Source organism: Vicia villosa, linkage group LG6, assembly GCF_029867415.1.
Source record: "Vicia villosa cultivar HV-30 ecotype Madison, WI linkage group LG6, Vvil1.0, whole genome shotgun sequence".
Taxonomy (NCBI): Eukaryota; Viridiplantae; Streptophyta; class Magnoliopsida; order Fabales; family Fabaceae; genus Vicia; species Vicia villosa.
Genome location: NC_081185.1, coordinates 156,122,418 through 156,146,544, shown reverse-complemented (window position 1 = coordinate 156,146,544; position 24,127 = coordinate 156,122,418). Strand labels below are relative to the sequence as shown.

Below are 24,127 nucleotides of genomic sequence, written 5' to 3'. Positions count from 1 at the left end.
CTTAACTCAAAATACACTAAGCTGTAGAACGGCGATAATATCGCATCAATCCCTGAGGAGACGATACTAAAAATACTTATCCTATACTTTCTAACAAAATGGCGCCGTTGCCGGGGATTGGCGTTAAGATATTATAAGCATAGCAATAGTTTTTGTGTGTTTTGAGTATAAATATTATTATTATTACCTAGTCTTTGCTCACTTTTTGGTTAGTGTTTCAGCTCTGGTTTATGCGTGGGAGTGTCCCAGCAGATCAGCTTCTTTTTGATCCAGAAATTGAAAGAACTGCAAGGAGATTGAACAGTAAAACCAGAAGAAGAAGGAAACTAGCCAAAGAACGAAGATTAGCCCAAGAAGCAACTACTTCATCAACACCACAAGTTATAGAAGAAGAGATGGCAGGGCATGGAGAACAAGACCCACCACCACCACCACCTCCAAGAGCACCATGTGCTAACAGTCCAAGAAGAGCAGCCCAGTTTGCACGAAATGACAACAATGCAAGAAATTCTGAAATGAAGACTGGCATTCTTCAACTACTTTATGCTAGTCCTTTTTCAGGACTTGATCATGAGGACCCATATACACACTTGACAAAGTTCTATGAAATTGCCGGAGCAGTCGGAGCACCTGAAAGGGAGGAAGAGCAAGTGTTTAAAAGATTATTTCCTCACTCACTGATTGGTAAAGCAAAGGATTGGTACCTTGATCAACCTACTCAAACCATGACAAATTGGAATGAGTTAGAAGAAAAGTTTCTTGATAGGTTCTTTCCTCAGTCAAGGTTGCTTGAAGCAAAAACAGCAATTTCAGTGTTCTCTCAAGGTGTGAATGAAACTCTTAATGAAGCATGGGAAAGGTATAAGTCGATGTTGAGAAAATGTCCGAGTCATGGCTTTGATGAACTCACCCAGATTCATATTTTTCGTAATGGCTTACAACCTCAACCGAAGCTTCTTTTGGATGCTACTGCTGGAGGTTCTTTGATGGCTAAGACAGCAGAGGAGGCAATAGAGATAATTGAGAAAATGGCCAGGAATGATCATCAGGTGCAACATAACCGAGGAGTTGTTCAAAAGAAACCGGGACTTATTGAATTAGGAACCAATGATGCTATTCTTGCTCAGAATAAGCTTCTTTCTCAACAAGTGGAGGAGCTTACAAAACAAATGGCAAGGCTACCTCAACAACTCAAGGAATTACATGATCCTAACAAGAACAAACAAGTTGCTTCGTGTGAGCTTTGTAGTGGAGACCACCCTACCGGATATTGTCCACCGGTGAATGAAGTGAATTACATGGCGAATCAAAATCAAGGAGGCTATCAACAAAGACAAGCTCCTTACCAAAACCAAGGTGGATACCAACAAAGACCTAATGCACCGCAATATGGTCAAGGGTAGAGACAAGATAATTATCAACAAAGACAAAGTCCTTATCAACAACAACAACCTTCTCAAGACAAGCCTTCAAAGTTGGAGGAGACTCTAAATCAATTTATGCAAGCATCAATGGCGAATCAAAAGAGTAATGAAGCGGCAATAAAGAATTTAGAGACTCAAGTCGGCCAACTTGCAAAACAATTAGCCGAGAAGCAACCCGGACCATCATTCACGGCAAACACTCAAACCAATCCTAAGGAGCATTGCAAAGCGGTTGTAACTAGGAGTGGGAGGGTGCTTGAAAGTGAAGTGGAGAAGGAGGTTGAGGAGGAGGAAGTTAGGATAGAAAAAGAGAAAGAGGTGGAAGGTGAAGTAGAACCAAAGAAAAATGAGGGAGTCTTAGTTGAAAATGAGAGTGAAGAAAAAAGTGAGGAAGAAGAAGAAAAAAATAGAGAGAAAAAGAGAAAGATTAAAGAGGGAAAGAAGAAAGTTACGAGTCCTCCCGTTCGTAATTTACCGTACCCTCGTGCGCCTTCGAAGAAAGATAATGAGAAACAATATGCTCGTTTTCTTGACATATTTAGGCAATTGCAAATTAATATTCCTTTTGGAGAAGCTTTAGAGCAAATGCCAAAATATGCCAAGTTTATGAAGGACATTCTCACAAAGAAAAGAAGTTACACTGAGCCCGAAACGGTTGTCCTAGATGCTAAATGTAGTGCCATCATTCAAAGTACTTTACCAAGGAAGGAAAGAGATCCAGGAAGAGTTACTTTGCCGGTTACTATTGGTGACATTCATATTGGAAGAGGTTTGGTTGACACGGGTTCAAGTATCAATTTGATTCCTTTATCCATGGTCAAGAGGTTAGGCATTGTGGATATGAAAAATACAAGAATGACACTTCAATTAGCCGATAAGTCTACAACTATGCCTTTTGGGATAGCGGAAGATTTACTTGTGAAAGTTGACAAGTTCTTCTTTCCGGTTGATTTTGTTGTCATTGATATGGAGGAAGATGTTGATACCCCGTTGATTCTAGGAAGACCTTTTATGAAGACGGCAAGGATGATGATAGACATTGATGATGGTTTGATGAAATTGAGGTTCCAAGATGAGGAAGTGTGTTTTGATCTCTCGGAAGCAATGAAACATCCAAATGATACAAGTGATTGTTTTAGAATTGATGCTATGGAGGAAGTTATCATGCAAGTTGAAAGTAGAGCTCATGTGTTCAATCCTCTTGAGAAAACATTAACCAAAGCTCTTGATGCTCTCAATGAAGAAGAAGAAAAAGAGATTGAAGAGTGTTTGCGAGATCTTGATGTTTTTGAAGAGATAAGTCCTTTTGAAGCAAAGATGGAGGAGTTGAAAGATGAGCCAAAGGTGGAAGAAACCAAATTAGAATTGAAGATGTTACCGCCCCATTTGAAATATGTTTTTCTTGAAGAAGGTGGTAAGAAGCCGGTGATAATTAGTGGTTCATTGTCTAAAGAGGAGGAAGAGAAATTAATTTATGTGTTGAAAGCTAACAAGGAGGCAATAGGATGGGTTCTCTCCGATTTAAAAGGAATTAGTCCGGCCTATTGTATGCATAAAATTATGATGGAGGAGGATTTTAAACCGGTAGCTCAACCTCAACGCCGGTTGAATCCTACAATGAAAGAAGTTGTAAGAAAGGAAGTGGTGAAACTATTGGAAGCCGGAATGATTTATCCTATTTCCGATAGTGCATGGGTGAGTCCAGTCCAAGTGGTACCAAAGAAAGGAGGAATGACCGTGATCACAAATGAAAAGAATGAGTTGATTCCGACAAGGACCGTAACGGGTTGGAGGATGTGTATTGATTACCGAAAGCTTAACCAAGCTACTAGGAAAGATCACTTCCCTTTACCTTTTATGGACCAAATGTTGGAAAGGTTATCGGGTCAAGAGTTCTATTGTTTCTTGGATGGCTACTCCGGGTACAACCAAATTTCGGTCAATCCGGAAGATCAAGAGAAAACGGCGTTCACTTGTCCCTTTGGAATTTTTGCTTATAGGCGAATGCCGTTTGGATTGTGTAATGCACCGGCCACTTTCCAAAGATGTATGCAAGCTATCTTCTCGGACTTTATAGAAAAGAAAATGGAAGTTTTCATGGATGACTTCTCCGTTTTTGGAGCCTCATTTGATCTTTGCTTGAAGAATTTGGATGCCGTGTTGAAAAGATGTGTTGAAACCAACTTGGTCCTCAATTGGGAAAAATGCAATTTCATGGTTACTGAAGGCATAGTTCTTGGTCACAAAGTTTCTTCCAAAGGAATTGAAGTAGACCGAGCAAAAGTGGAGGTTATTGAGAAGTTACCACCGCCAACAAATGTCAAAGGAATTCGAAGCTTCTTAGGCCATGCGGGATTCTATAGGAGATTCATCAAAGACTTTTCAAAGATTGCTAAGCCTTTGAGCAACTTGCTCAACAAAGATAAGTCTTTTGTTTTTGATAATGCATGCCTTTTAGCTTTTAATGAATTAAAACAAAGATTGACCACCGCACCCATAATCATAGCACCCGATTGGAAACTTGATTTTGAACTAATGTGTGATGCTAGTGATTATGCGGTAGGAGCGGTGTTGGGTCAAAGAAAAGGAAAAATTTTTCATGCTATACATTATGCTAGTAAGGTTCTTAATGAAGCACAAATTAATTATGCAACAACTGAAAAAGAACTACTAGCTATTGTATATGCATTAGAAAAATTTAGGTCCTATCTAATTGGTTCGAAAGTTGTTGTTTACACTGACCATGCAGCGATAAAGTATTTGCTTACCAAGCCGGATTCAAAGCAAAGGCTCATTAGGTGGATATTGTTGCTACAAGAATTCCACTTAGAGATTAAAGACAAGAAAGGAGCGGAAAACTTGGTGGCGGATCATTTATCAAGGTTGGTGAATGAAGAGGTAACAAACAAAGAAGAAGAGGTTTTGGAATCATTCCCGGATGAAAAGTTGTTCATGGTGGAAGAAAGGCCGTGGTTTGCTGACATGGCTAATCATAAGGCATCGGGTTGGATGCCGGAAGATTGGAGTAAAAGTGCAATAAAGAAGTTTCTCCATAATGCCAAATTCTATGTGTGGGATGATCCATACTTGTTCAAAATTGGTGTGGATGGTGTGCTAAGAAGATGTGTGACGAGAGAGGAAGCAATGAGAATCTTGTGGCATTGTCATAATTCACCTTATGGTGGGCATTATGGTGGGCAAAGAACGGCGGCAAAAGTTCTTCAATCCGGGTTCTATTGGCCGACGTTATTCAAAGACGCTTACTTACATGCACAAAGTTGTGATAATTGTCAAAGAAGTGGTGGAGTGAGTAAAAGGAATGAAATGCCATTGACAAATATGTTAGAAGTGGAAGTGTTTGATTGTTGGGGAATAGACTTTGTAGGACCATTTCCTTCATCTTTTGGTTGTGAGTATATATTGGTTGCGGTTGATTATGTTTCAAAATGGGTGGAAGCGTTAGCATGTCCGAAGGCGGATGGAAAGACCGTAATCAAGTTCTTGAAGAAAAACATTTTCACAAGGTTTGGAACACCAAGGATTCTCATTAGTGATGGTGGCTCACATTTTTGCAACACACAACTAGAAAAAGTCTTACAACAATATGGTGTGAAGCACAAAGTAACCACGGCCTATCATCCGCAAGCTAATGGTCAAGCCGAAGTTTCCAACCGAGAAATCAAAAGAATCTTGGAAAAAACAGTTTCGTCATCAAGAAAGGATTGGTCACAAAAGTTGGATGATGCTTTGTGGGCTTACCGTACGGCATACAAGGCACCGATTGGTTTTACTCCATTTCAAATGGTCTACGGGAAGAGTTGTCATTTACCTGTGGAGTTGGAGCATAAGGCATTTTGGGCCTTGAAGTTGCTTAACTTTGATCCGAAGGCAAGTGGTGAAATGAGAAGATTGCAATTGCTTGAGATGGAAGAATTGCGATTACAAGCCTATGAATCCAACAAAATCTACAAGGAGAAAGTGAAAGGATATCATGATAGAAAGATTGTGGAGAAGGATTTCAAAGAAGGCCAAATGGTTCTATTGTTCAATTCAAGGTTGAAGTTGTTTCCGGGCAAATTGAAATCCAAATGGTCGGGTCCGTTCCGAATCAAAGAAGTAAAAGACTATGGAGCGGTTGTGCTTGAAAATCCGTCAACAAATGAAAGTTGGACCGTCAATGGCCAAAGACTCAAGCCGTATCTTGGTGGTGAAGTCGATCGAAATTCGGAATCCGTTCCGATTTTTGATCCGTAAAGCCGCCTCGGACCGTCGAGCTCACCGACGTTAAACAAAGCGCTAGTTGGGAGGCACCCCAACATTGTAAGTATTCTCTGTTTTATGTGCTTTGGGATGTTTGAAAAATCGGTGGAGAAAAAATCGGGTGGAGCAGACTGCTGAAAAACCAGAAAAACCAGATTTTTACTGCTCCGCTCAGCGGACCCCCCTCCGCTGAGCGGACCTGCTAAAAACCAGAAAAAAAAAAAAAGAGGCCCAATGGACCAAACCGGTCCAAAGGCCCAATTAAGAAAGAAGTCTGTGGCTGAGCGGGTTCAGAACCCTAACTCACCACATTTGTGAAATTCATTTGCCTCTACAAGCTCTCTTCTCCATCTCCATCATTTTCAAACTCTCAAGCCTCAATTTTTTTTTCTTCAATCAAGTGTTGTGCTGTGTTTTTCTGCATTCACAAGGTATGTGTGGTTTAAGGTTGAAATCTTTTGTTTAAACTATATTAGGGTTGTAGATTTATGTTTCTTTTAAGCTTTAGTATGCTTTGGTAGTATAAGTAAGATTAGATTGTAAAGTAGGTTTGATTTTAGTAAGAAATTCTGTTTAGGTTTTAGATTTAGGTTAGATTAAATTGTAAATGTTAGGGTTTCTTAAATTTGATGTTAATATTCTTGTTGTCTGCTGCTTATGTGCTTGCATCCTTGTGATTGAAAGGGGTTTGAAACCCCATGGCTGTTCTGGTGCAGACCTGTTTCTGCAGGTGTTTTTGATTTTCTGCGCAGGTCCGCTGAGCGGACCCCCTCCGCTGAGCGGACCCTGCTGAGTGCAGAATTTCAGTTCTGTTTTCTGAATGTTATGTAATGGTTTAGGGCCTGGTTTCACACTACTAATGGACATGTAAATTGCTATAAATGTTGCTTTTGACGATGTTTGTTCGATGTTGTGTTGTTTTTTTGTAGATGTCGTCAAGAAGTGATCGGGGAAAGCGAGCTAGGCAATTGACAGGTTCAAGTTCAGGAGCTGCTCCGCAACCACCCTTCGATTCCCATAGGTTTCTAGGACCAGAGCAGCAGGAGAGGTTTGAGAAATTGGTTGGTCGGAAGATTTGGCCAGAAAAGGTGTTTGACCTCTCACACAGAGGTAACTTTCATCAGTTTCTGGAAAATATCGCGGAACGCCATTGAGAAGCTCTGATTTCTCCAGATACTCAAATCAATGCGGACCTTGTGCGCGAGTTCTATGCAAATGCGATTCCGGTTGAGGGAAGGGTGTACACTTACACGTCCTATGTGAGAGGTAGGGGCATTTCTTTTTCAAGGGATGCAATTAACAATTTTTTGGGAAGACCGTCTCCTCGTGCTGCAGGTGAGAAGTGTGAGTATGCAAGAAAAAAGGCTGCAAAGACTTGGAATATGCAGGAGATTGCTGATCTGCTATCCTTTGAGCACCGAGGGTTCACTCTTAACCCTTCGGGTTATATTCAGAAAATGGACAGGAAGAACATGACTCAAATGGCACAGCTGTACACAGTGTTCCTCCTGAACAATGTCATGCCGAGAAGCCACACATCTGACCTAACCATTGACATGTCTTGTCTTTTGTTTTGGATTATGACAGGTGGAGAGGTGGATGTGGCTCAAATCATTTCTGAGGAGATTAGGATTGTGGCTTCAAGTGGGACCAAAAGAGGGACAAAGCCGTCTGCTCAGCTTGGTTTTCCAAGTTTGATTATGGGATTATGTAGGAATGCAGGTGTGGAGTTCCCTAATGTTGCAAGCATGAAATCCACTAGTGTTGTGGACGCAGGTTATGTGCATAGGCACTGCTCTCCCAAGCTAGGTGTCCAGCAGCATCCTCAGCCACAGAACATGGCTCCTCCTGCTGGTGGTAGGTATAATGAAGAATTAGCTTGCAGGTACAATTGGGCGTATTTTGATGCCAACAGAAGATCGCAGGCGATGATTCATGATTCTCTGTGCAAGCTCTATCGCCACCAAGTCAACCCGGCGGATGTTCCCTCTTTTCCTACTAATGAGGATTATGAGGCTCATTGTGCATGGCCTGCGGAGAGGCCATTTTTCAGAGAGGGGGATGGTGAAGAGGAAGAAGAGGAAGGAGATGGCATGGAGCAGGATGATGAGGAGGATTGAGGATTTTCAGTGATTTTTATTATTGTTGTTTATGTAGTTTATGTTTAGTTTTATAATACTTTGTTGTTTACTTTTATGTTGTGGAACTAGTAGCATAATTTCTAGCACCTTTGTTAGTATTAGTAACTACTTTTGTGCCATCCATATGGGGATGAGGTTTGTTGTACTTTGGTGGCCGTGGGTGCCACCCGAACATATTTTGTAGGCAACTTATGCCTTTGTTGTTTAAGTATTTGGTTTAAGTAATGTGTGCTTGTGTGGGCAAGTTATGCCCTTGTTGTTATAATATTGTGTTTTAGTAGTAGAATAGTGTACATATATTATATGTTAAGGTGTATATAATTTTTTTGTGTTTGTCTTGGAATAGAAGTGATGCTCTAAAGAAGAAAAAGTGATAAGGTGTGTCAACATCAAAAATTTGGATGGTGATGATGATATTCTTGATGATGTTCATACCAAGGTAAGTATTTTGTTGCTTTGTAGATTATAAGGTGACTATGAATTAAGGACTTTACACAAAGTTTTGATCACATTGCATTTTAGAAATTTTGTTTGTGTTTGAATCAAAAATAGGACAAAACTAGATAAGTGAGTGGACTTCCATTGTGTACAAAAATAAGAGTGTTCTAGTGATTGATGTTAACTCAAATGATTCATGTTTAATCTTGCTTTGTATGAGACATTAGAGCTTAGAAGGGATCGAGGCAAATTTTTTTTTTTTGAGTAGTATGAGAAAAACCACCTTAAACAAGGCTACCCGTGAGTGTGTGATCTTTTGTAACCAATTTTGAGCCTAAAATTTTTGTTTTGTCAAGTGACTAAAAAAAAAAAAAAAAAAAAAAAAAAAACAACAATGAATTTTGATAAAGAGAAGTGATTCACTTGACAATTTCTTTGGTAAACACTTAACCCAATAGTACTTGAACCTTAAATGGGAAGCATTGATGTCTTTATAGATAGAAATGTTTAAAGTTGGGGAGAGATGTTTCTTAAAGATAAAGAAAAGAAAGAATATGGTGGTGCATTGCATTCTTTGAAAAAAAAAAAAGAGGAAAGACAATGATAAAAGAAAAGAAAAAAAAAGAGAAAAAATTTGTGTTAATGGTCTAAAGAAAAGGAAAGGATGCATTGTATGGTGAAAAACAAAAGGGTAACATATTAGTAGTGTTGTACATAAATAATGCTTTCCATGATCATTCACCCTTTTTGTTTCAATGGCCGTGTATATATAATATCACTTGTTTGGAACCCAGGCCAAGTTACAACCAAATGAAGTCCTCAGTGATCTTTGTCTCTATTGTCTCGTGTGCATAGTATAGATGAATATATGAATTGTTTTGGATGTGCATCATTACTAGGGAGTGTGATTTGTCCTTTATGCTATCATGGCAATTGTCCTTCAATTATTTTTGTGAAGTGAAACATAGGTGATTCATTCATGAACATTATCTCTTTAATGCAATTGTGTTGAAAGTTTGTGTTCAGAAAGTGGTTCATAGTCATGTTAGAATCTTGTACAAGCAAGGAAGACTTATCTTGTAGGTATGTAACTCAAGTTTGAACCATTCAATTGATGTTGCTAACCTCATGTGATTCGGTGATGTATGTTTTTGAGCTAGCTTTGTTCGAGGACAAACAAAGATCAAAGTTGGGGAGAGTTGTTAGAATCCCATTTGTGCATAGTTTGTATATATGTTTTGTGGTGTTTCTGAAACTCTTGTGCCAAATTTGATTACTTTTTGATATAATAGTATGTAAATAAATAAATTTATGTTTATTTTCTAAATTAAGTTAGTTTATTAACTCTTGTTATGTTTTCTTTAGGTTTTAACAATTTTTGGACAAGATGGAATGAGAAGATTGATCAAAACAAGCTTGCAATGAGGTTGGAATGCAAAAAGAAGAATTTTTGTGCAAGGAGGTCCGCTCAGCGGAGTCCAAGCGGACCCAGGCAGTGATGCAACAATTTTTTTCATCAGCAAGTCCGCTCAGCGGAGCTGAAGCGGACGTGGGCAGTGAAGAGCAGAAAATTTACCTCCGCTCAGCGGACCCTCTCCGCTCAGCGGACCTTGAAGACAAAACAGATATTTTTACTGCTCCGCTCAGCGGACCTGCTCCGCTCAGCGGACCTACTTTTTCAACTTTTGTTCTTAGCCACATAAAATTGATGATTAAGCATGGTTAGCTTTGTTCTTATCATAAGACACATTTGGAAAGAAAAGTTAGGGCAAGAGAAGAAGAGAAAAACCATTTTTAAGAGAAAATCAAGATTTCCAAACATCTTTCTTTGATCTTCTTGAGTTTGATGTCACTAAATCTTGGTTTGTTGCTTGTTGTTGAAGCTTCCATGGATATGGAGGGCTAAGTTTCATCTTGTGTCAAGATTAGAGGTAGTTAGTTTGTAAATATGTACTTTCTTTGATCTATTATGTATGAACTTGGTTAATGATTAATACATGGTGAATATCTTGTTATTTATGTTTCATTTGTTGTTTTGGATCACTATTGAGAGATATGTTTCAAAGCTAGACCTAAAAGATATTCATCTATCAACAAACAAACTCTAGAGATAGATTTGTGAGTTGATATTCACAAGTATCAAGCTTTTAAGATTATCATGTTGATTGTCGGCATGAGAGATCATCTGACGGTGAATATGATAATAATCACGATATTGCTTTAGAGATAAACAGTATCGAGAGGATACGTGATTGTATTAACCATGAATAGGTTCATATATATAATCTTTAGAGTACATATGAAGCAAACTAATGAACACTAATCTTGACACAGTTTTACCAAATCGTTTTTAAACCTGAATTTATTGTCTTTAATTTCTTTTAATGCTATTTATCTTTCATGATACTAAACACATCCAGAGCCTTAACTCAAAATACACTAAGCTGTAGAACGGCGATAATATCGCATCAATCCCTGAGGAGACGATACTAAAAATACTTATCCTATACTTTCTAACAATTCACAAGCTTGATCAATCAACTGCTCAAATGATCAATAGTCGACCAGTTTGACCTAAAAGTCAACTATGGTCAAATTACAGTCAAAATTCCTGATTTTTAGTCAACATCAATATTTTGAAGTCACATTCATCATTTGATCAAGTATTGATCATGATTCATTGAGGAAAGCTTCAAAAATACAATGTCCAAGTTTCTAAATTAGGGATTTGAACTAAAAGTCAACCTAACTTTGACTGACCATATCTCCCACATGGTTCACCAAAAATTTCCCAACCAAAGCTCATTCTCAAGGAAATTCAATTCTCTACAACTTTGATGTTGGGACCAAGGTCAAGAAATGCTTCCGCCTAAGAGATATAAGTCAAAACATTACAGGTCCTTCTAGAAGCTCGCAAAAAGTTGTTTTTTGTCAGGACCTATATCTTCAAGATAAAATCTCCAAATTCAAAAACGGTTCCAAAGTATCTTGTAGAGGACATCTTGGGCTTTCCAAAAAATCCTAGAACACTTTCATACCTTAAAAATTGAGAGACTTGTGCATTGCTGAAGTTGACCAATTTTGGAGAAAGTGCATGAAGTCAACATTGAGCAAAATGGATTTTTTTTCCAAATGGGCCTATCTTTTTACGTTGGGAATTTGTTTCTAACATGGTCCACGACCAATGATCCCATCCATGCATTATTCTTTCATTTATTTTATCTATTTTTCATTTTTATCCATTAAAAATCAAATTAAATTAAATTAATAATGGAGATATTCAAGGAATGCTCAAAGATTATTTTTCCAATCAAATCATGAATACAATATATAATTTAAATCATTGAAATTTGTTGGTTTGGTTATAGGAAAGATATGATGCAAAAATAGAATTTTTTTGACTTAATTCAAATCAAATCTCAATCTTTCTAAGGGCATGATTGCTTTCTATTTTCTTTGATCTAATCTCTTCCTTATAAATATGCAAATATAATCCGATGCAAGGGGACGAAAAATTTGGGCAAGAAGACTAGGGTTTGCAAGCTCCAAAGTTTCCAAAAGCTAGGGCACGATCACAAATTTTTTTCAGCGAGTTTCAATCAAAACCAAACATCATATCATCACTCTGAGACGTCCAGGAGCACAACCAGATCGTTTTTGAAGCCTGAAGCGCACTCATTCACTCCCTCCCACTATCACCGGTTTTCTCACCTTCTTTAAATTTCAAATGTTTGATCCATGCCATATAAATGAGTTCTTTGCATGTATTCATGATAATAATGATGCTTAGAGTCTTTTAGAATCATCGTTGGAAAGATTTGATGCAGGTATGAAGAGATGCCATTGTTAGGGCATCATAACTGTTAAGCTTCGTGCATTGTGTTACAGCCATTTTCAGAACTCAACGACCACACCATTGAACCCGCAGTGTCCTAATTAGTTAATCTGGGCACTCATATTGTTTTGATTCACATGTTTTTTTTAGTTTTGATGTTACAGGAAAAACGAAGGAATTTCTGCAGGTAAGGTCGCAGTTAAAGCTGTGATAAACTCCGCAAGTAATGGAGAAGAAGAAGATGAACATTAATTCTGACCGTTGGACTCACACGCGTGGCACTTCTTTACTTACACCTTCCCTTTGTATAACTTACCCCCCGAACTCAAAGTCTTTTAAAAGGTCTTTTTCTGTTCTTTTAGCCTTTCCAATTGGATAAAATAAAAGTCGGTGGCGACTCTTGCTATCCGCACATTTCAAAAAATTCAGTTCTCCCACCGTATTACAATATGGAATCTCACATGGCTGATTTTGAGTGTCGGTGTTACCCTGGAAAAACATTGGAAACAAAGCAGAACAGTGTCCTCAGTAAAAGACCCTCCCATTTTAACAAGAAAATTTCACATGCCAGGAGTGAAGTAAAAGTCGAAGTAGAAGAGTGTCGAGGTCGTCTGAAGTCGAAGAAAAGGGCGAAGGTCGAACGTAAGAATTCCATACTTAGAGAATTATTGGACCGAGCCTCCGATTGTAAAGGACACGTTAAAACTGGAAACGATTATCAGAAGTGGCTAAGTGCGAAATGTCAAGGTTTGAAATGTTAGTGGGTGGTTACCAAGCTAGAATTGTGTGCCAAGAGTGCCAAATGCAGAAAAGGGTCTTACGAAGCAGTTGGTTTTAATTCAAATCTTAACCGTAGATTATGTTAGGTAGTTATTTCGTGTAAATCCTATAAATAGGTCACAATAATGTAGAAAAGAGGTGTTCACTATTACAATCAACTACCTGCTTATACTCTGCCCATTTCCTCCCTTAAGGAAAAAAGAGTTGTTGAGAGTCTTGATGTATGTGAATCACCATCTTTATTTTCAATGCAAACCCTTTATTTTTTAATTGCATGTTTCGAAGCTTTCACTTATGTTGTGTTCTTTAATCAACATTTGTTTTGTCTCTTTATTTTCATTTCTACCAAATAGGCTGAGACTGGTTGTTACGACTAAAAACAACCCTTGAATCGATGTTGTCTGATGGTCTCGAGTCACCCCAGTAGGTCAAGTCCAGAATGTTCGTACTTTTACCAAATCTTTTAGGTCTAGGTTAGTTCCATCGGTCATGAGTCACCTGTCGGTCAGATCTGGCGTTTAGTGTGGAAAAAAATTGTGTTTGTTGCTAGCCTTAGAAAACCGTTTCTTAGGCAAACACTTCGACAAAACATATATAATCCCAAGCTTTAGCACGTGGTCTTAAGATCAACGGGTCGATCTTGCAAGTAACCTTTAATTTTAAGGCTTTGGGAAGACCAACGGTTGTTTACCAATTTCCACAGTAAACAGCCGGGCGACGAATGTGGCCCATATCTGGTTCTCCAACTTGAGAAAGTTGTATGAGAACCACTTGGTGGCATCGACCGAGTCCGAGCAGGAGGGGGACGAGCTTTTTACGGAGTATCACCGTGCCTGCGCTCTCCGGCGTTGGTTCATGTTCTTGGTAGGCACTGCAGTCTTTGTGGACAAGAAAGCAACCTACGTCGACGTGACTTATCTCCGTTTCTTCATGGACCTGACTACCATTCACCAGTGAAATTGGGGATCGGCTATTCTGGTATACCTATACTAGAAGCTGAATGAAGCCTCCAACTAGAGGACCAAGAAGTTGACTGGATCTGCCACACTCTTAACGATATGTTTCCTTTTAATTGTTACACATTTATTTATGGTTCATATTTATTTTTAATACATTATCGTGTTTGTGTTTTAGGGATGGATCATCTCCTACTTCCCCTGCATCCACGGTTTCGCCATTGATCCTGCGTACGATGACGCTTTGCCCAGGCTGCCCGATACGTTCTCCAAAGGGGGAACAACGTAGTGGGACCATATCACAGGTACCTCGACCGCACAGCTCACGATGGCATATACCAGGAAGAGGAGGTCCCGGGGCGTTAGGGTTAGGCATACTCAGTAGGGGGTCCGGTTTAGTTTTCTTTGACTTTATTATATTCGGCTTGTATTTCTTGACATTTACGTACACTACACTTTCGTACACTATTAGTTGTATATATAATATTAGTATTTTATGCTTATTTTATTTGGGTTATATTTTATTTATATCAAGAACTATTTACTGCAAGTGTTGCCGTTTAATTAAAAATACGGGACTAAACGTTGTTTAGAAAAACAAAAAAGAAAACAATTTCTGCATATTTCGGAGATGTATCTCCGAAAACACCCAAAAATGTGAAAAAGGTGTTTTCAGAAATGCATCTCGAAAACACCCCCATTTGATGTTTTCGGAGATGCATTTCCAAATTCTGGGAAAATATGAAGAAAAAAAATTACTTCAGAAATGTATTTCCGAAATAGGGGTATTTTGAGTTTTAGCTGGAGGTTCTCCCCATAGAGGAGTCTTAAAAAGAAATTCTCTTTCATTTTTGGATTATTTGTGATTCAACCTAATTGTTCTTGTTAAATTGAGATGAGTTGGAACCACTAGTATTTGTTATAAACAATATCATGTTTTTGTAAAGTTAATTAGTAGAGTTGTTATGATGAGAACTTTAGTTGTTTAAGAATTATGATTTGATGATTAGGATTTATGTTGACCGACACTTGGTTTATTTAGATTAGGATATCTAATATAAGCCATAAACACATATTAATTTTGTCTCAAATTATGTTTTGTACATTTCACATAATTTAAGAAAGGCTAACATGTGACCTAACGATGCTATAATTATAAAAAATTAAATGAAATAAAGACATATTTAAAGTTTCAATACATTGAATGCTCGTGTTTCAAGAAAATATTTCTATAAATAACTTATTAACTTGTGCCTATTGGGGCAGATGTTAGCTTTTTCCTTTGAGAAAAGTGATTAATTTTTTATTGAAAAGAGAATTATGTATGAGTTTACAACATTGTCCTTCATTTATTACACTTGAAAGAGAAATGTAAGTAGATGGAAAAAGAAATAATAATAAATGATACTGTATATGATATATTAAGAAAAATATCATTAATGTTGCATTTAAATTGTAATGTGACTTAATAAGTTATTTATAGAAGAAAAAAAATTTGGAACACGTGCATTCAATGTGTTGAAAGTTTATATGATTTTATTATATTTAATTATATTTAATGTTTTCTAATTATAGTATACTTAACATGTGCCCTTATGACACATGTTAGCATGACCTTAGTATAATTTAGGACAAATTTTTTCTACAAAATATTTAGTAATTTAGGTCAGAGGGAGTAATTGGTAAAGCATGTTCTCGTCCGTTTAATAATTTAGGACAGATGGAGTAATTGGTAAAGCATGTTCTTGTACTAGACGAAAGGGTGGAGGTGATCGTGGCGATCATATTAGAATTAACTCAATATTAGCATGCTTAATCTTGGAAAATAAATTGTTGGAGTCAAAATTAGGCCATAGGATGTTCAAAATTTGGTTTATTGTTTTATTCTTTGTCTTAGTCGACACCCCCTACATGAGACATGTAATAGAGAGATAATATAGAGATGCTTAAGAAAATAAATGTGGTTCACCGGGACTCTAAGCATACGTCCTATAAGGATGATGCACTTAATATGATTGTCATTCTTATACAACAAAAAAAAAAGAGATGGTTTAAGAATGGAATGATCCTAATGCAAGAACAAAAAAAAGAGATGGTTTAGGAATGGAATGATTTCAAGTTCATGAGCCCTCATTCTCGATTACTTTAGATTAAGTATGATAACGAGACGAGTCAGAGGCGGTTTTTACCTTTAATTTCTTCAAACTCAAACGTGAATTCCCAAACAATTTTATTTTCTGTCTCAAACCAAACAAGGTTAGAGAATTAAAATTCAAACTCGTCCCACATGGGGGTATCCCCGTCCCATCACAAATCAATCCATTTAGGAAAAGTCAATTTTTTAAAATAAAAATATTTACTTTTTTCCAAAAATCAAATTACATTACACATAATAAAATAAAACAATCTAAACAAGTGTTTTAAAAACCGGACAGGACCGGTCAGTCGGACCGGTCGAACCGGGAACCGGTCAGGTAACCGGTCTGGTTCAATAGTTAGATTGGCTATGCCATCAAACCGGTGGGAACCGGTGTAAACCGGTGAAAACCGGGAAAATTGGAAAACCGGCAGTTTAATTGTTTTTTTTTTTTAACTTTTTTTGAAACTTTTTTTTTTAATATATTTAGTAGTGTATTACTTAAATAGCATTCTCACATAGTTTTTTCCGTTAGTGACAAATTAAAAACTTTATTGTCTATTTGTTATCTTTGCTAATAAATTTTCTTAAATAGGATAAACATATTGAATTTTATTTGATTTTCTTTTTAGGAGGATCCTATTTTGAATTAAATTTTGTATACATTGGAGTTATTTTTTTATAAATTATTCAATTAGATTATGTTGGAATTAGACTTTGTTTGCAATTAGGCTTTGTAATTTTTTACTATTTTGTTATGTGTGATACCTTTGTTTAAAATTTGAATTTAAGTTATGAAATTGTGAATTTATGATATGATATTTTTAAAAAATTTAAAAGTTATATTTTTTTAGAGACTGAATCATCCGGTTCGACCGGTTTTATACCTATATAATGACAGGTCTATTCAACTGAGTTATCCGGTTTAATCTGGTTTGGTCATGCGGTTCGACCAGTGACCCAGTGCTTCGACCGATAAACCAGTGACCCAGTACCCTCACCGGTTCGATGACCGGTCCGGTTTTAAAACACTGATCTCAACAAATTTCATACATACATTTCAAATATTTTAAATGATAAATACAAATCAAATCATCAAAATATTGGTCACATATTTAATATTTTAAATCATCAAAAATAAACATAATGAAATAACACGAAGATTCAGGAGTGAGTCCAGGGTGGATAGTGTTGTCCTCACTACCCGATCCATCCCCATATTTTATAATTGGAGAAAACCCGAACCCGAACCCAACTCAGTCAAAGCGCGTTTTTTCCGTTAACTTTTGGGTAGGTTTGGGAGGGTAACCTGGGGTAGGGGTTTTGTTGCCATGCCTACTCTTGATCGAGGAGACAATAATGGGATAGATGAATAATTAGGTGAGCTCGGGTAAGATCTTTGTCGCCTAAATACCCCTTTTCATCTCTTATGTTAATCTCGGAATCCATTTGGTCCAGTAACATTTGAAAAGATCAATGTAGTCTCGTATTCAAATAGCGACACGTTAGACTTTTCCGTTAGGTCTATTAGTAAAATTCAAAATAAATGGCCACTTGCCATACACATGGCTCGGATATGGTGGCGTATTCATCCAAAAAATCAGATTTCTTACAACATTCATACCACTGCCCTGAAATTCATCTTATTCTTGCAACATTCATACCATTTTTTTTGAAATTTATCCCATTTTTAAAACTCATTTTTTCAACTCAACCATCAGCATCAACAAACCAGATTGTTCCTAATCAAGCATTCTCCACCTTCATCAAATTCATTATTTAACTTAACCATCAACATCAACAAACTAAATAAAATACTTTACTGAGGCCATTGGATTGAACCAACTCGTATTTTAGTTAAAGTTGCAACCGTGCTTTATTGTTTCCAAAGGAAATAGGAAAAGAACGAAGTTAAATCCAAAGAAGTTTTTAAATAAAAACTAATACTCAGAGAGTTTAGGTATGGGGGTTGGTTATGCAAGGGGAAGGTATTAGCACCCCTCACATATGTATACTCACATGGGTATGGTAACATCAAAGGGGGAATCCTTAAAGAACCATCAATATGACTCAAGGATAACCAAGTGTAACCATCAAAGTATGGTATTAAGCTCAAATTAACGAAATCATACATGGATTAGAGTTTTAATTTCAAAACAAAGTTCATGCATTTAAAAGTAAACTAAACCATAGGTGGAAAAACTTTTTAATCATGTTATCAACTTCAAATGAAGCTCAATCAAGACATGTTACAATCACATAAGCACAAGCAATTAATTAGACAAAGCAGACAAAGGAATCGATCAAAATGAATTTTATAAAGGCCTTAAAATATACAAAAAGTACTAGTTTTAAGTTAAATAAAAGATGGTAAAATAAATATATTTTTAGGGTTTTTTAATATATTCTCAAAATAAAGGGGATAAATAATGAGTGTACAAAAAATCAGCTCAAAATAAATTAATTAGCTTGTTGCAATAATTAAATGAAATTGTAAAAAAAAAAAAAAAAACTAAAGGAACCAAGTGATAAAAAAAGGGTTTTGTGGCTGCCAAGGTTTAAAATATGAAAATAAAGCTGAAATGTGTTTAAAAAAATAACACTAAATAGTTTGGGACAAGGGGTCCCAAACCCCATACCTATGGAAACAAAGGGCGCGCGTTTGACCACTAGGATGGTGATATATTTATTAAATTTTATGTAAATAATTGATTATATTTATAACAAGCTCATAAATTCAAATTTTCCACACCATCAACTTCATCTTCTTCGTCCTTTGCTCATAGATCGAGGAGACGGTAGTGGGATAGATGAATATTTAAGTGAGCTCGGATAAAATATTTGTCAGCTAAATACCCTTTTTATCTCTTATATTTACTTCGGAGTTCATTTTGTTCATTAACATTTAAAAAGACCTATGTAGTTTCATATTTAAACAGCGACACTTTAGACATTTTTATTAGGCCTATTAGTCAAAGTTCCTTTAATGTGGTAATGTATTCATCCAAAAACCAAAGTTCCTGCAACATTCATATCACTGCCCGAAAATTCATCCCATTCTTGCAACAATCATACCATTTTCCTAAAATTTATCCCATTTCAAAAACTTATTTTTTTCAACTCAACCATCAGCATCAACCAAACCAGATCGTTCCTAATCAAACATTTTCCACCTTCATCAAATTCATTTTTTTTTAACTCAACCATCAATATCAACAAACCAAATAAAAAACTTCACTGCCCTCAAATTAATTAAATTTGAGAGAACTACCTACCTCCAATCATCTTTTTTTCGTATAAGTTTGATTCATATATACCTTTCCACTATTAGTTTCAGATCTACCTTTCCACCAATCGTCATGATTTTCGCTATCTACCTTTGCACAAGATAATGTCACTCTTAGCCTAATCCACTATCCCGGTCTTCTATGTTTATTTTAGGCGTGTAGACATTGATGTCTTACCTTTTAAAGTTTCAATATATTTTTCTTGAGTTAAAATTGCTTGCATCTTCACTTTTGTTGATCCAAAATCGTTGTCTCAAAAAAATTTCGCGATCTTTCATTTAGCAATGGTTCTCACTTGTAAACAATACCCCTTTCTCCCATGGTGGGTGCCACTTGTTGTGATAATCTAATGTTCAATTTACATCAAAAAATTTAATGTGTGAGACAAAGAGCAATGACAATCAAAATAATGTCCTTCAACAACTATAACTCTTTGATGCAATAACATAGTGTATTAACTTAGCAGAAAAAGATAAAAGAAGACGAGAAACACAAAATGTTTATTTACTGAGTTCAATCAAATGATCTAGGTCTGTAAAAGAGAGCAACTCTCCAATTTACTATACTCCAAAAATTGTTAAAAGAGATTACGAAAGAGTTACAAGAAATTAACTTTTAAAATTCTCAAGAACAAACATTATTTATTAGCAAAGTGTTTCTCAATATTCCAACTCTCTTATATAGCAATCACACAACTCAAGATATTAAGGAGTATTTTCTAATCCTTCAAGATAACTCTAAAAGATTACCTTAAACGCTAAACACATATTTCTCCTTTTTGCTCTAAAGTTTTAAAATTGTCCCACTTACAATAATAGAAGAAATACATTGTTAAAATACAATAAATTTATAACAAATTTTAAAACATGTCTTAGTAATTATTAAAATAAAATATATTATTAATATTCTATAATATTTCTTAAAATATTATAAATATCTTATAATATTTTTTTGAATGTTATAAATATTTTATGTATAATATTAATTTATAGTATCTCTAAATTAATATAAAAATATATATTTAATATTTTAACTTTAAAGAATGAATCTGCAAACAAAATCGATCAATCTCAAAATAAATGAACCGTATAAATTGAACACTCTTGCTTCTTTTATATTTTCTAATTTTTTAAAATCTCAAAATATTTTATATTTTTTTCATCAATTAATTAAGATTTATGACATATTTCAACAAATATCTCAATCTAATAAGAACAAGTAGATAGAATAAAAAATGTCCAAAAATAAAAAATTACACGAGCCACATGTTACTTAAGCTAAAGTAGATTGTGATATAAAATTCTTAAATCAATTGTACTAGTAGCTAATTACAGACTGTGTCTATGATAAGATGTTGGGAATGAGATGAGATAATAGTAATTTTGTGTATGAACTTGTGAAGTATAAGTCAAACTTACAATAAAAAATCGAACATTACACGAGCCTTTATGGATGAAAACGTAATCACACTACACTTTGTACTCTTCCATGTTTCATGCTTCTTCAAAACTTTCTTTCCAAGTTTTCACTTTTCAAACAACTCATCCCAGATTTTCGTTTTGATTTGTCAGTTTTTTCGTCTAAGTACAAATCTTTATCACGTTACGGTGTTGACTTATTAGGTCTTCTTCTTTGACTATACACTTTATTTGGGCTAATCCAATAAATAAATATCTGTTTTCTTCACCGACCTAACTTACTCTATGATATATTTTTTTTACTACTCCTACAGTAAATCACATTGCATCGATAAAAGAAACTGAATACATCTAGGTAAAACTTAAATAAAACATTCATACAAACAAGTGTGCGCGTTGAAAAAGTTTGGCCACTTTATAATTTCAACACATATAGCCAATCCAAATCCATAAAGGCATAGAGCAGTGACAGTTTGGAGCTATTCAAATATATTCAAAGTTTTTTCAGATAAATCACACTCTTCAACCTTCTGCTTCTGTTTTCTCTGCATCTATTTGTTGTTCAATCCAATGCAATGCAACCCTTTCTTTGTTTCTCTGTCTTCATATAGTAAAAACCTTTAACCCACACCACTCTTGTTTTGCCTTTTTTCACCTGTTCACAGACTCTTTATCTATAAATTCTCACCAGGGAATTAATAACCTTGTCTGAGGTTTCTTGGGAACCACATCATCTTTTACATTACTGTTATTTTTCCCCTTTTAAAAGTTTCAACCCGGTCCATTTCTTGTAAGGCACAACAAAAACACTAGAACGGTAGAACCGGTCACTTTCTGGGTGAAGCAAGTTCTTTGTTTTGATTTAAGAATCCAAATATGAATGTAAGTTTATCTTCAGTCACCCTATTTTGTTTTCTTAAAGTTGTTGATGAATAATTATTGATAGGTCATATTTGTTTTTTATTGACAGGAATATTGGAAGAGAAGTGGTGAAATACCAGCTTTTGGGAACTGGGATTACGTGAACGAGTTTCCAATAACTCAGTATTTTGAGAATCCAAGACAAGCTGGTTTGATTCGTTATAGTTCTTCATCTGGTGAGAGTGATCTTAATGTGCGCGTAGAACACGATCTGTATGCGGTTGATTCTAAGAAACCTGTTGGAAAGGTAACTTCTCTTTGTTTAATAATATTTTGTGATTAAATAATAATCACGAGTCAAATATGTGATTAACTTTTTTGTGATAATTTTTGTGGTTTCACGAGTGATGATGGAATCTGAATAGTACATGGGTCCTAGGAGTACTTATTTTTCTTAGTACATTTTGTTTGGTTCCGATAAGTACGTGTAATATGATGTAGACATAGTGTCTAATGTTGTTTGTTGTTTGTTGTGTACAGGCGAGGAGAATAAAAGATAGAAGGTACAGGAATCATGCAATGGTTAATGAGAAAGTAACAACAGTTAGAAAACAGTGGAAAGTATACGATGAAAAGGAACATCCAAGGAAACAGACAATGAACAACAAGAAGGTAGTACATGCAAACGACGTCGTTCGCAGAGGTCATCAGTTACCTTCCAAACAACATGCAAAACCAGTTGATGAAGATCTGTATAAGATACCTCCTGAACTTCTTCGTAAAACCAAACGGGTTTGTCACTTTTTTATTTTATTTTTATATAATGAATTGTGTTATATATCCATGATTAGATCTTGATTGATACATTAATGTTATGTTTGACTTGAATAATCATTGTTTGTGCAGAAAAAGATGTTTGGGTTCATTTCCAAATGTTTGGTACCTGCTGCTTGCGTTCCATGAGTGACAACACCAACCAAGCCTAGGAAGTTTTCTTTTTATTTTGGTCGACAAGCACTTTTTTGGTTACAATATTTAAATGTTGTTATTTTTATATTGGTAAATTTTAAATTTAAATAAAGTATTGTGACCAAAGAAAAGTTTTGTTTGCAATGCTGCTGGTTGTGCACTATGGCACATAGAGGCCACATGTGACTTTTTTTGTAAGCTAATAATGAATGAATGAATTAATTTATTATTCACTCCGTTTCACAATAAGTGTCGTTTTAGTGAATAAAATTGTTTTAAAATGAATGTCATTTTTACTTTTTAATGTAATAATGATTTTCATTTTTTCTATTGTATCTTTTTAATTATTCAACTGTACACTATTTTTAATATATTTATAAAGTTAATTTAGTAAAAAAGCAATCTCTTATAATAATATGATTACATTTCTTAATCTATATGCAAAAATCTTAAACAGACATTCATTTTAAAACGGAGAAATTATTATCTTAATTCTTAAGCCCGTTTGAAAAGCCACCATAACCTGCTTTTCTATTTTCTTTAATAACTCCATTTGTATTTATTATTATCAAGTCTTCTAATCTAGGAGACCATTTGATCGTTGAGTGTGATAATGTCTATTGGTAACTCTTCGTTGAAGGCCAAAACTCATATCATATGATAGTTCATGACTTATATATATACTGTCAAGTTAGTGGAAAAGATATAATCTTCCACATGCTCTCTTTGATTTCTCTAAAACCAAATCGTATGACAAATTGTTACCAATATTTCTCTCTAATCATCTCTCTCTCCATATCTTAAACTATGTTGAAAGTTGTATTTTATATATCCAATCAAATTTTCATTAAAGAAATTATCCCAATAAAAAGCGCCTCTCATTGAATAAGTGATTTCCACCATCTTTTTTGCTTCTGAAATTTCCTTACTGATGAAAGATTTTTCAGAGCAAAGAATTCATGAGTAGGCATCTTCGTTGCCATCAAAATTAGATATCTTCAATTGAGAAGGATTTAGAATGTTTTCCCTAACACACTGAGAGATTGAATTTGTAATAGTGGTATAAAAAGGTTGTAGATGTGGTGTGTATTCATGGCTATAAGGTAAATTTTGAGATGGAAATACAAGAGAAATGTTTGTGGAATAAGACAGAAATGAAGGAGTAACCGTGGTAATGTTGGGATGATGTGGATACAATTGGGTAGTGAAAGATGGGGGGAATTGGTATGCCATATGAGGGTTTTGGTGCTCAAAGAATGAAAGCACCAATTGACAGGAAGATTTTCCTTTCAAAACTATAAAACTAGGGTTTCTACAATAAAAGGGGAAGAACACTAAAATGAGTAAATAAAATAAAAGGAATAAAGATAAACTTCATATGATTTCTTTGATACCCTTAAATGTGTCAAAGACACTACATATATAGTTCCTATAGTTGATGTTCAATTAAAAGCCCAAATACAACAAGAGCCCAATAACAATACTAATAATATAAGTTACATTATTACCCCATATCAATAACAATACTAATAATATAAATTCTATAATACACTTCTATCAGTGTATTTCAAATATCTAATCAAAATTTTCGCCGCAATGCGCATCGCAGCAACTACAATGG

At 35.4% G+C, this 24,127-nt stretch overlaps 1 protein-coding gene across 1 annotated transcript; it reads left to right on the top strand.

Annotated features, from left to right (window-relative positions):
* Nucleotides 1-21,051: 21,051 nt before the first annotated feature.
* On the top strand, nt 21,052-22,858 carry LOC131612888 (uncharacterized). Its single transcript, XM_058884636.1, has 4 exons — nt 21,052-21,558; nt 21,647-21,844; nt 22,078-22,329; nt 22,444-22,858. Exons 1-4 carry the CDS (start codon nt 21,553-21,555, stop codon nt 22,498-22,500), a joined length of 513 nt encoding a protein of 170 aa, XP_058740619.1. The 5' UTR covers nt 21,052-21,552; the 3' UTR covers nt 22,501-22,858.
* The last annotated feature ends 1,269 nt before the right edge of the window (nt 22,859-24,127 follow it).